At 44.4% G+C, this 13,622-nt stretch overlaps 1 protein-coding gene across 4 annotated transcripts in view; it reads right to left on the reverse strand.

The window, feature by feature from the left end:
* Nucleotides 1-225: 225 nt before the first annotated feature.
* UVRAG (UV radiation resistance associated) overlaps nucleotides 226-13,622 on the reverse strand; it is a 298,705-nt gene continuing 285,308 nt past the window's right edge. For 3 of the 4 annotated variants that reach the window (XR_011541145.1, XM_008515930.2, XM_070624087.1), the window contains one exon: nucleotides 226-2,126. Coding sequence is in view for 3 of the 4 variants with exons in the window: in XM_008515930.2 (XP_008514152.2) it covers nucleotides 1,424-2,126 (703 nt within the window). In the remaining variant the exon portion in view is untranslated. Of the gene's footprint in view, nucleotides 2,127-6,036; nucleotides 6,877-13,622 lie in introns of those variants that run through there. The other variant, XM_070624088.1, reaches the window with a different exon arrangement.

The following is a 13,622-nucleotide window of genomic DNA, read 5'->3' on the forward strand; positions in this document are numbered from 1 at the left end:
TGATTATGAAACCTATGAGTTAAGTTGTTATGTAGGACACATGCAGCTGCTACACCTGGGAAGGTGTTTGTGTTGCTGTACACAATACGTAAACGCAAATGACGTCCACGACATTAGCTGAGACACAGTCATGGTTTTGTCCAGGCTAGTCCTGTCATGATGTGACATACAGAGATGTAGCTTCAAGAGGAATTTCAAAGTTGGAAAAAAAAAAATCAGGTCGAGTGAAGTAAACTCAATTTTTATTCTTCTATACAATACATGGATATATGGATAAATTTTCCTTAAAGAGCTTGCAACCCTGAGGCGATATCCTTGGGTATATAAAGTATAAAGCAACAGCAAATAAAATCTGAGCTCCAGGAATGACAATTGGACTTCAAAAACATAATTTACTATTTATGCAATTGCACACATACCAATAGTATTCTATGCCTCAGCTAGTCTTTAATCCAACTATCTCAACTGCCTTCCAGTTCGCGCACTGACAGTCTGACTCTCCACATATATTTCATCATATACAACGCCTTCCTTTCCAAAAGCAATTTAATAAATTAACATGGGATTTACATAGGGATTTTTGTTTGGTGAGTGCAATGCCTAGTCTTTGACTGCAGCATCTGCCCACAGAAAAACTTTGGTCCCCAGAGCGGGCTGGGAAGCCATCTGACTGCAGTAACCTTAGGGTCCTTGAGGGCTCCCCGGGATCCACCAGAGGGGAGGCTTTTCATATAATCCGAGGCTGCATCAAGGGGAGGGCCGACTAGAGGAGGGGCGGTCACGGATGCTGCATCCAGGACCCAGGGAATCTATGTCCTCAGTTTTCAGGATGCACAGCCACCCACTGTGAGGCTGGGGCACCAGTGGCGTCTACAGGTTGACTGCAGAGCCTGGGGGCGGGCGCAGGGGCAGATGGGCCTGGGTGTAAGGACACCATTGTGCTTCTTGTTCGCCAACCTAATGGCTGGCTAAAGATCCTTCCGTAAATGGTGGAAATCTTTTTCTGAATATTCATTTTCCCCAAAGTTTTATAAACTATGGTGAGGGCAAATGCTTATGAGAAACTAAAGGTGAGTTTATTATATTATTTATATATTATCATCTTCCCTCTGAGGATAACATAGAAGTGTAAATAAAAAAGCAGACAAGTACCTATAAGGTGACTCAAGCTAGAGAGTGACTTTTGCCTTAAAACAACTGTCAGGCCTGAAAAGCAAATCCCGTAAGCAAAGCCTAACTCTGTCTGGCCCACTGATACACAAGGATCCTGAGTCCCTTCTCGGTTCACAAAGTCTGTCTTTCTGAGGAATATCCTCCACTAATACGCATTTCATGTCATAATTATCACAAAGGGTAACCAGTGCAGCTTTAGCCTCCTTTTAGGCAGTGACCCCGTCCTGGTCCTGCAGCCCGTCTGCTCGCTTCACTTATCAGAGCTCCTGCGGGGCCGGCGGAAGCTGGAGACGTTTTCATTCAGTGCGTAGATCCTGCGCGAGAACTCTTCGAATTCTCCCAGCACCTGTTCGTCACACTCCACGGCCACGGCACTGTCCACTGGGATGCAGTTAAAGGCTTCAAGCTGGTCACCAGAGGTGAGCCCCGTGGCTTCCATCCCGATGATCTCTTCTGCCTGCTCCACAGCACAGCAGAGCTCAGCTTCGGAGACTGGGCGGAACTCACCCGGAAGCTGGACGCTGGAGGGGCCAGCCTGCTCGCTGGGCAGGAGGGTGCCATTTACTGTGGCTGGATGTCCAGAGAGGGCTTCTCCTTGCTCTTGGCTAGTGTTCACACTCTCATGGCCTCCATTTAAACTGTCCCCCAAGTCTACTCCCTTTTTCTTGTTTTCTTTGGAGAAGTCCAAGGAGGTATCCAGGGAGGAGGACAGAGACGCTGTCTTTCTCTCGGATTCTCCCACGGAGGGGACGGTGGTCACAGGCTGGGCTACCGCTGACTTGTAACTGGGAGGAGGGGTTCTGTACTGGAGTCTCTCATTCTCTGAGCTGGCCCGTTTTCGGTGTCCTTTGTCTGGTGAAGGGATCCCCCCAGAGAAGCCTACGTCTGCACCCCCAAACGTGGAGCTTTGCCTCTTTGGAACTGGGATTGCACTGGAGGTGTGGTGTCTGTCGCTAGAAGACAAACAAAAAGAGAAGTTACTTTCAACTTCAGAACTCAGCTTAAGCCTTCTGGATCCACAGAAAGGAAACAGCATATCTAGGTGTGATAATAAAAACTGGTAATAATCAATCTTAGTAGTAATTGTAGTGTCCAAAAGGAAGAAACAATATGAAGCATTCTGAGTTCAACTCTGGGAGCTTCCTTCAAGAAAGACATGAGACATACTGGAAAATATGCAGAGGAGAGTGCCCAGGGTAGCACGGGGGAGCGCAACCACGTCTGATGGGGAGAGCTGAAGTAACTGGAGGGACTGGATCTAGAAGAAAAATATATGAGGGACGTAGTCAACTCCACAATCTGAAGAGCTAACAATATTCCCACTCTTGTTCCTAATGTTCAACTCTCACCCTATCTTCATAAAGCAGGCGTCCTTCCTCATCTGTCAGAGAGGTTAAATGACTCGCCCATGATACTTCAGTGAGGCAGTGGTGAGGCCAGACTAAAACCCATACTTTTTTTTTTTAATTGAGTTATTGATAGGTTACAATCTTGTGAAATTTCAGTTGTACATTAATGTTTGTCATTCGTGTTGTAGGTGCACCACTTCACCCTTTGTGCCCACCCCCCACCCCACCTTTCCCCTGTAAAACCCATCCTCTTGACTCCATCAATGGCTTTCCCAATACCCAAATGCTGATCGCTTTGTATCAGAGAACTGGCAGAGGACCAAGAATATGTATATATATAAAATATATTTTAATGAAAAATTAACTTAGGAAATGACTTCTTTATAAAGCTACTCTCACATGTTTTGCAATACCTAGTCTTCAGTGCCTTCTTTCGACCCTGAGTTACGTCTCAGGAAGATACTCTGGGTCAGCAATAATAATCACTGTTTAGCTATACAAAGCATTCTAGTTTCTGAAGTAATTTCATATACATCATTTCACTGGGTCCTCATAAAAACTTTGTCCAAAAAGCAAGGTATACATTATTACTCTTAAATCTGAAATAATGAATAATAATTAGTGATTGGAAATAGAGTCTCCAGACCTGAAAATGGCGGCCATGCGATACACTGTGCTAGTTAGGCCAGCCCTGGAGCGCTGGTCACAGTTCTCCATGCTATATCGGAGGAAGCTGGTCAGCTTAAGTACAACAGTGAACAGACCAGGCCAGAGACAGAGGGAGGTGCGCACACAAGACCCATCTGACTCGTGGCCTTCAGATGAGGAAACACACACAGAGAAGTGGCTGCAAAAGGGCAATTACCAGGCAGGAGCAGAAGCTGGGCTGGAAACTATACTCTCCCAACGAGAGCGGCTGCCCGCGCCAGGCCTCGGGGAGGGAACAGATGCAGGACAGGGCAGGCCCTGCCTCTGAGGAGCTTCCCGTCTTGCAAGAGAAAGACACCTATTAATTATTGAAATACTACATTTTCAAATTACAATTGTGATAAGTGCCCTGAAAAAAAGAAAGGATCCAGGATTCCTTCTACCTGTGTCCATAGCCACAAGTCTTTGAACCAGCTCCTGCTCCCCCTTCTCTCAGATTTTCTTCTGATGCTGGATTATCCTTGTGGTCTCAGACACTTAGGCAAGGGTTATTCTTTTTGAGAAAAGGCAACCACAAGGCTTCTAAGCCGAGGCCCATCAGACTCCCTTCCTCAGCTGTAAGTGTTGGTGCCAGGAGAAAATTCATAATTAGGGGTGGTCACTGGGCCGCATATAGAACTGGGCAAGTAGACCAGTAAATTACTGTTTTTAGTTTTCAAGAAAAACAAAACAAAATGGAGCAAAATCTGCTGGCCTTAATCTAGGTTTTCAGCTAATATGTTGTCAAAACTTGCAGTAATTGGGTAAGCAACACATTTTTGCAAACCTTGTTGTTTTCAATCTACCACTTGCTGACAGTGTCCCTCTCTAAATGATTTTGCAGGGGGCCTAGGTAATCAAAGCTAAACGGAGCATCAGCACCACCCACAGACAGTCCGCTCTAGGCAGACAGGCCACGCTTTCAGTTGCCACCCTAGCCCAGGTGGGGTGGGAAGCACCAGGTGACCCAGCCTGGAACACTGAAGGTGATACTGCTGGCACGCGACCAGAGGCCAGGGCCTTAACCACTCACGGCTATGAAGGGTGACTGATGTGACCCACTCCTTGCCACCACCCCACCCAACTGTGTCCCCTGGGCATCCTGTCTGCTTCTCTGCTGGGCTCCAGGTGGGTGGATAAAGGGCAGTGCATGAGAGCAGGCCAGGGTACAACAGCAGTGCTCATGACAAAAGGGGGAAAGGGTTGTGTAGCCCGTTTTGATTCTGATCCCCCTGAAAGCTGTCCTCAGTTTTGCACAACAGAAAAGTAATAAAGTGTGGTGGCGTCCCTCCCCTAAAAACACAAGGGGAAGGGAACTACCATTGTCTTGCACATCAGTAATGTTGAACTCACATCCACCCTGTGAGAAAGGTAGGCAGGCAGGTGGGTTATGTGGTTTGTTCAAGGTTGCAGACCCCACAACTGAACTAGATCCCGTCTGACTCCAGAGCCCATGCATCTGTTGTATCTCACATGGGAAACTCATACTCAAATTGAATTCACATTTGCGAAGTGCCAATGACATGCCAGGCATCAAGCTACAAGCCATTCTACGTGCCTGCTCATTTAACCTGCCTAAGCTCTATCTAAGCTCTAAGGTGTCACTCTTATTTTAATGGGTGGATTCTAAGGCTTTGAGAGGTAAAGATATCTTGATTTTGTGATATTCCTCTCCAGTTTCCTTGGACTTTTATGAGAATCCATGTAACGACAGTTTCAGATACAATTTGGAAAACCCAAATAACAGCAAAGCGTTCCCTTTTAAGAACAGTAAGAAAATGAGTTATTCTGAATAGACAATAAAGAAGTCTACATATCTAAAGTTTACCCTAGAATCACATTTTGTCTTTTTTTCCATTTTTAGCCATGTGCAATGAAATCTTCCCAAAAAATTTTATTGAAGCCCTTCTTATAATCTTAAAAGAGTACAATCTTATAATCAGAAAATGTATTTCCTTGATAACCATGGGCCAACAATGTGAAGAGTACTACTAAACTATGGCACAGGGAAGAGACGACAGGACCTCCAGCGGCGTGCTTCCAGGACCTGAGCGTGAGGCGAGGCTCTTCAGCGTGCCCGGACGCTTTCTGTGCCTCCCTCACGGTCACGCTGGCAGGGCCGCTGTGCCGTGCTCTTGCCCGTGGGGGCCTCTCTGTTTAATGTTTGCTTCCAATTTGCTGTGTTCCTGCAGAGTAGATGTCTTGAGAATTGTGTGCAAAGTGAGAGTAAACAGGATTTGAGGGACGGGCAGCAGATGTCCTGGGCATAATATGCTACATTACATGAGTTTTGTAACATTAGTTTTGGCTGCTCAAAATTAGTTTTTTTATTACTTCCAGGATCTCAGCAATGTTCCAGAGTTTTAAGATAGCTGAGCTCTAAACAGCTGAAGTGTCGAATGATTACATCAAAATATATACAAACACATGCATTTTTAATTATTATAATAATTTATACTCCCTGGAAAACTCAAAAAATATAAACCATGTAAAAAAAAATAAAGATCACTCACAAGTCTGTTATCCAGCAAATAATCACTATTAATTCTGAATATTTTCCTTTCAGACTTTGATTTTATGTATATGTGTTTAATTAAAAAAAACCCCTCAAACTTAAAAGTTGTGTTTGTGGTATATATATATATACAATTCTGTATCCTGCTCTTGGATGTTATTAAAACCTCTTGGTAAACAATTCTAAACGGCTGCTCCACTGAATGGAATATTATAATTTACTTAATCATTCCCTTTGTTTTGTAGATTTAGGATATTTCCAAAATCTTACTGCTTGAGCACCTCTGTATGAAATCATAATGCACAGATTTTTAATAAAACAATTTTTATTTCATATTTAATAGGTTTCCAGAAGGAACTTTCATTAATAAGCTAAATTCTTGAAACAAAGAAAGGAGCATTTACTTCTACTATTGCCTAAAAAGAGAAAGGCAGCAACTGAAAAGGCAAATAATAGATCAAAAACAAACGCTCGGAAGGTTTCAAGATTCCTTTTGTCTGATTATGGTCTGGCTTCATGATTATTTCATCTAGATGGAAGAAGAGGTTGAAGTGCTTAGATTTATTAATCATACGACCAATTTTGTTTTTTTTTTTTTTTAAGATTTTATTTTTTCCTTTTTCTCCCCAAAGCCCCCCGGTACATAGTTGTGTATTCTTCGTTGTGGGTTCTTCTAGTTGTGGCATGTGGGACGCTGCCTCAGCGTGGTCTGATGAGCAGTGCCATGTCCGCGCCCAGGATTCGAACTAACGAAACACTGGGCCGCCTGCAGCGGAGCACGCGAACTTAACCACTCCGCCACGGGGCCAGCCCCCATACGACCAATTTTTAAAGGCTGCTGACAATTTATTTATCAAATGAAATCAGTACATGATAAGTGGTGATGAACAACTTAGAGGGGATTTCCACTCTTCGGAACCCCCACAGTGACTGGTGCTCCAGAGAGGGGAGGAGCGGCAGGAGGCGCGGGCGCTTTTCGGTACCCTCCGCTCCCAAGGGTCCCTATGCATTCTAGGCGCTAGATCTGGGGGCGCAGAGCCCGAGGTTTAAGCGATGGGACGGAGTCCCCAGGTCACTGCACTCGTTCTCCGCGTCAGCCATTTGCCCCAAGCGGATGTCTCTCCCAGCTTGGCTTAGGTTCAAATTGGAAACCTGGAAACATGACATCTGGGGTTTAATGTTGAAATTAAAAGGAGTTTATTTAAAAACAACCCAAAGATAGAGTAATTGCAAACTCACTAGGCCACAGTTTAGTGAAACACGGCAAAGGCTGCTGAATAACTGAACCACTCTGGGGACTGTTAAATTACTTAATACATTTTTTTGCTACAAGTAAGAAAGGATATCCTAGGGTCACAAACAATAGCATGATGAGGGAGAAGCCAAGCAGTCGGGAGTTTAGAGGTCAAGGAGGACAGCCTGGTTTCCATTTGGCCTCTTTGGATCAAGTCTTCTCTGATCTCCCTAAATTAAGGTGATTAATTTCGTTGTAATTTGTGAGTGCTTCTGTATTACAGTCCGTTACCTTTGGTTATCTCTTCAGCTCTATCTGAGATAGTGGTGGTGATGAGAAAGGATGCTGAAGACCTAGATTCTACTCCCAGCTCTGCCAACATGACCCTGTCTGTCTGGAGTTAGAATTTCAGGTTGAACTCAGCACTTATTAGTTATGTGACTGTAGGCAGGCACTTATCTTCTGTTTGCTCCAGTATTCTCCTCCATAAAATAGACAACTGGACTGTGGTAAGGATTAAATAAGATAATGTACTTCAAATCCTCGGCAGAACAGTGGCATGGACACTGATGGCAGTAGTAGCTGTAATTGTGGTTGCTGTCACTATTATTAGTTTCCATGGGCTTCAGCTTCCAAAAGTATGATCCTCACTTTACAGAAGGGGTCACTGAGGCTCAAAGACATTAACGTCTTGGGTGGGAACACAAGATCTGAGGCAGCAGAAGAAACAACAGTCTAGACCTCCTGCCTCCTGATGCTTTCCCCGGACAGAACACTGTCTAAAGCGGGAACACCCCCAGCCACCCCCAGCTCCACTTCCGCATAGCAGGGAGCTAGCTGAAAGAAGCAGATAAAGAATTAAGAAAAGTGTAAAAGAGTTTTGGAGAAGAAGTGCTAAATCAATCAAAAGATGCATTCTGCCCAATGTGAAACATCAACTCTAGTTTATTTTCTTTTTGCTTGAGAATATGGGGTGGGGAAGGCTTTGAATAAAGTAGAAATGCTCAAACCGCCCCTCTTTATATGATCTACCAAATACTTGGGGACTAGAAGAACTTCCCAGAATCCTTTGAGGTGTATTCCAACTGTCCCTAAACCCTGGACATATCATTTTTCTGTATGAATTTAGCTTCAGGGGGAGAAAGTTTTCCTAAGAGGGAGAATTTCTGTTTCCCTAACCTAAATGAGGAGGACCGTGTTCAGAGTTTTTATAACCATTGTACAAATACCCTGCCATGAAGCCGACCTGGGAGACAGTTCATTCCAATCCACCATCCTCGCCCCCAACACTTTCCCTTCCCCTCTTCCTCTTTCTGTTGGTTTTATTGCCTGAAGCTATAGCCTCCTTTTACAGAAAAGGAACTGGGAGAGAGAAAACAAGATAAGAACGCACTGGTCCCACATATGACATTCCAGACCTCCACAGGTAGCTCCGCCGTCATAAAATATGGGCGACTGCTGAAGCACTTCACTGCTCGGAACCTGCTTCCTCTTCTGTGGAATGGGTATACCTCCCTGACAGTTGTTGCAATAGGGAGTAAATGAGATATACACGTAAAATTCTTGGTATAATGAGTAGGTACTCTATAAATTATTAATAATAATAAATCAGGAGCTGGCCCTGTGCCGAGTGGTGGGTTCGCACACTCCGCTTCGGTGGCCCAGGGTTTTGTCGGTTTGAATCCTGGGTGCAGACATGGCACCGCTCATCAGGCCATGCTGAGGCGGTGTCCCACATGGCACAGCCAGAGGGACTCACGACTGGAATATACAACTATGTACCAGGGGGCTTTGGGGAGAAAAAGGAAAAATAAAATCTTAAAAAAATAAAAAAAGAAAACAATAGCAACTAACATTTATGAAGTACTGTGGAGTAAGTACTCTTAACAGCTTTACATACGGTCTCATTTAATCCTCACATCTCTATTAAGTGTATTATGAACACTGTCCTCATTTTACAGATGAAGAAACTGAGGCACAGAGGTTAGGTAATATCCTCATTGTCACAAAGCAACTAACAGTGATTTAACAAAGGCAGTCTGACCACATAAATGTTAGTTCCCTTCTCTCACAATCCCTAGGACTTGCCACCAAAACTACTACGTTTGATCTCTCCTTCCATCTGAGGGAGGAGTGAGAAGCAGAAGAATAATTTTTAGGTCAAGGGCTTGGTATCCTTTCCTTCTCTTGTCTTCTTGCCTACATTACGTTTGTGTGGCCTTTTTGATTTCCTAGGACTTACGCTGTTACAGGAATGCTGATGCATTCTAAGCATCAATTACGACCAGAAATACATTCTGCCATGAAATGATATAAATGTGGAGACTTAGGGAAAAGTGAAATAAAAGAAAAATGTAAAGATTTACCATATCAACACAGTTCTTGAAGCTGGGGTGAATTTTCAGCTGTTTGAAAAGATTTTTTCCTATTCTTTTTCAGATTCACTTGTGCTTGTTTTATCTGTCTACGACCAGGTCTCACTCTGTAAAGTATTAGAAAAGGGTACAGTTCACAGTCTCAAGTATGTGTCTCTCCCTCCTACAGAATGTTTCCTCCGAGGAACATTACTAGATCACAGCTGGTCAAAAAGCTAAATCTTGATTGTCTGGATCTCGGCCAAAATCTACAGCTATAACTCCGTGGAATAAGAATACTTAAAAAGAAAAAAACCCCAAACTTTCAAACAACATTTGATCTTCTTCTTTCTCCCCGTCGCAGCGAGCTGTGACCTCATGGCAGTGAGACCCTCCATGGAGGTGTTTGAGTTGGTCTGTGGCCATGAGAAATGTTTGAAGCTCCAGGTACAGCTCTGCGCCAATATCATGTCAACTGTGCTAAAAAGCAATAATAGTTTCTCACCTTCTTAAAGATTACTGCTTAAATAATGCACAGCAACGACAGGGCTGCACAGAGTGCCAAAAGCAGGTTGCCAAGGCGAAGCTGAGGTAGAATTACGTCTTTTGGCAGCTAAGAAATTATGACATAAAGTTAGTTTTTTCAAAAAAACAACCCCCATAAATTAGGCTACTATTCTTTTTCAAAATCCACAAAGGTTGGGATTTATCTTTTTCCTCTCTCTCTCTCTCTCTCTGATCAAGCAGGAGTACAGAGCCTCCTTTTGGGAAAGCCAAATTTAACAGCTAGGTTTTATCTCCCAGGAGGAAGCTGGGGGTTAACAGTTTAAGCATGCCGGCTCCGGGCCACAGCGAGCAGTCTGAAGGCCTCTCACCATTACCTGATAAGTGAAAGTGCTTCATCTTTGCCTTGGACGTTAACAAAAACAAGAAACAAAATAAAAATAGAAACAATCTTAGGCCAAAAGCATAGGCTGAAATCTGTGCCAATGGTCACTTTTCCTCTGGGCTCAGCTCGGAAGGTTTCCTGCCAAAGTCTGACTAAATAAAAACAGAGTTTTAAAAGGTATAACTGAACAAGGGAGCCTTTACGTTTTATTTAAACTGAGTACTGATGGAAAGACGAATTTGTGAAAGAGAAAGTTCCACAGGCAGAGGATAAAACAAGCAGGCTGAAAAAATTCATTTCCCCAGGCTACGTGATGTGGAGGCCTGGCCATCAGACCTCCACGGCCCTGGGCAGCCGGGTCCAGCTTGGAAAAGACAGGTTCCCGCGCAGGCCAGTTGACAGGCGCTGAGGGGTGTCCACAGCCAAGAGCCCTTCGCAGGCCAGCTCGGTCTCAAGGCTGACCCAGGAGGGGTCAAGTCAGCCACTTTACCCACCAGCGTTCACTTTAAGAAATCAACATACAAATAATGTACTGAAATCTCAGTGAGGCAACAAACATCAGGAGGACGTAAAATGGTCGTAAAAACAGAAGGAGATGCCAGGGATGATGCCTGGGGACCCCTCGGAGAGTCTGGACAGCACTTGAGACAGGGGAGTCATAAAGTGCTTATGCAGAAGGCTAGGAAAAAACCCTCTACCTTCGCCAGGGAAACCAGAACAGCAACCACACAGAGCCCAGCCCCAGAAAGAACTCGACAGGGAAATTAAAACCCTGGTTAGAGCACACTTTCTGGATTTAAAGAGTAGCTTTGCAAAGAGAGCTAAAGGAAGCTTTGGACTCCAGAGGCTAACGACAGAATCTGTGAAGCTAATTCTTTGAAAGATGCTGCTCGGGCTGCACTGCCACCACATTTCTAATAAGCTCTGACATGAACCAAACCATGGGGAGTTAGCTGTTTGTTATTTTAAAGGAAAAATGGATAGCTCTGCCACCATTTCAGAGATGCTGGAGGCCTTCGGAAGAAGTGCCTGAAACCCAGCGAGCCGCCGTGCAGTCCCTGCTTATTCAGAGACTGGGGGGCTCTGGGATAAGGTCTCGGGAGCCATACCTTTTGCAGTCCTCTTACTACTGAAAGAGGCACGGTATAAAGCTGTATGCATGCTAACAAACATATTAACCAAGGAAATGATTTACTCCCTTATTCGAATACACACTGAGTAAGTACCATGCACTAGGCACTGTGCCTAGACTCTGGGGCTATAACAATGATTGAAAAAAAAGCCACGGCTCCTGCTTTTGTGGAGCTTACACCACAGTGGTCTGAGAGGACAGACATTTGTCACAACATTTAAGATGAGTGTAAAGCGCAACCTCTGACACGTGCTATGCAGGAGTGTACAGGAACTAAGAAAGCTCGTAACGGAAGTGACCCAGAAAAGGCCAAGATTCAAAGGGCTAGGAGAATTCTTCACCAGGTGAAGAATAGTCTGCTGGATGGGAGCATCTTCCAGGCAAAAAGAACAGCAAATGCTAAGACCCTGTGTCAAGAAAGAGAACAGGGCGCCAGCCCAGTGGCGCAGCGGTTAAGTGCACACATTCCGCTTCTCGGAGGCCCAGGGTTCACCAGTTCGGATCCCGGGTGCAGACATAGCACCACTTGGCATGCCACGCTGTGGTAGGCGTCCCACATAGAAAGTAGAGGAAGATGGGCATGGATGTTAGCTCAGGGCCAGGCTTCCTCAGCAAAAAGAGGAAGACTGGCAGTAGTTAGCTCAGGGCTAATCTTCCTCAAAAAAAAAAAAAAAAAATGAGAGAGAGAACAATGTTTGAGGATCCAAAAGCTCACCAAGTGACGAGCAGCATGGCAGAAGAGAAAGCTGGAGAGGAAAGCAAGGTCTAGAGCAGGCAGAAGCCCATAGGCCAAGTGGAGAATTTTCCTCTTTATCTACGTCATTAAGTGTTTTAGGCTGGGTGTGTGTGTAGACATGTGGGGGTAGGGGAGAAAGAGAGAGATTAACTGATTGATTGATTTGGAAAGTGCATTCTGGCTAAAGTTGGAGAATAGAACGGAGGGGCCCAGAGTGGATGCCAAGGGACCACAGGCTGCGCAGTAGTATAGATGAGAGATGATGGAGGCTTGGACCAGAATGGAAATGTATAGATACAGACAAATGTTCATATTAGGGGAAATCAGCAGGGGTTGCTAAGGCTGGATACGGGGGTGAGAGGGAAAGGGAGGAACCAAGAATTATGCCTGGATTCCTGGCCAGTATAAAAGAAAGGATGGAGATTCCATGTGCTGAAAACAGAGTACTGGAAGACCACGAGGCTTACGGTGGTCGGAGTGGAAGACGGGAATAAAAAACCATGGGCACAAAGAACGTGCTGTGAAAACGTCCAGGAGGCAGTGTGAATACAGGTCTGATATTAGAAAAGAGATCCGGGCTGAACATTACACTTGTGCTTTATTTCAATGTGGCTGATAATTAAAATAATGGTTGTAGATAAGATCATGTCGGGATGAAGAGGAACATGAGAGAAAGGAGGGCCTAGGACTGAGCCTTAAGGAGGCTCCAGTTTTTTATGATGAGGAGGAGAAGAGGAACCCGCACGTGAGAAAAGAAGGAGCTGTGGAAAAGGAATGAAGACTAGGAGAGGGCTATAATAACAGGCTTCCTTTTCTGGAATCACAAGATGCTAAATGATCTCTCGTGTAAAACATTTTACTCTTAACATAGATGTAAGAGAGGCCATACTGAGTAAGAGTCCAAGAAGGGGCCCTAAAACTCTTCTGCCTAGGTTCAAATCTGAGCTTTCACTTGATGGCTGTGTCACCTTTTAAACTATTTTAACTTTTCTGTGCCTCAGTTTCCTCATTCGTAAGATAAGATAGGATAATGGGTCCTAATTCACAGGGTTGTTGTGAGGGTTAAATGAGTCAACTAAATATCATATTCAAAACGCTCTGGAAGAGTGCCTGGTTTGTAGTAACAGTCATTTGATATTAACTCTAATGACATTACTTATTATTATATATTGCTATCCACCAGCAGAAGAATTGTTGAACAAGCATCATATAAAACAATCTTTAACAGCTCCAAAGCTGAAACACAAGGTCGTATACCTAAATTGAGCTTAAACTCAAAGGTCACACTGAAGCAGCCAGTGCTCATTTCTAACGCTGCATACCCGTGTCAGCTTTTGACGGGCAAAGACCATCTCTACAGCGCTTCTGAAACCCAGGACAGTGCTTCAGATCGAGAAGGATGCTTATCTGCTGACACTTAGCATATGCTAAAGAACCCCTCCTGAAAAACACTGACTTCTTAGTACAGATTTATAAGTGGCTTTTCTGCTAATTCCTTCCCTCCATTCATTTAAGTATGCCCATGTTCCGAAGCCCAACACCAGTCCTACCTC

Source organism: Equus przewalskii, chromosome 6 (assembly GCF_037783145.1).
Source record: "Equus przewalskii isolate Varuska chromosome 6, EquPr2, whole genome shotgun sequence".
Classification (NCBI taxonomy): Eukaryota; Metazoa; Chordata; class Mammalia; order Perissodactyla; family Equidae; genus Equus; species Equus przewalskii.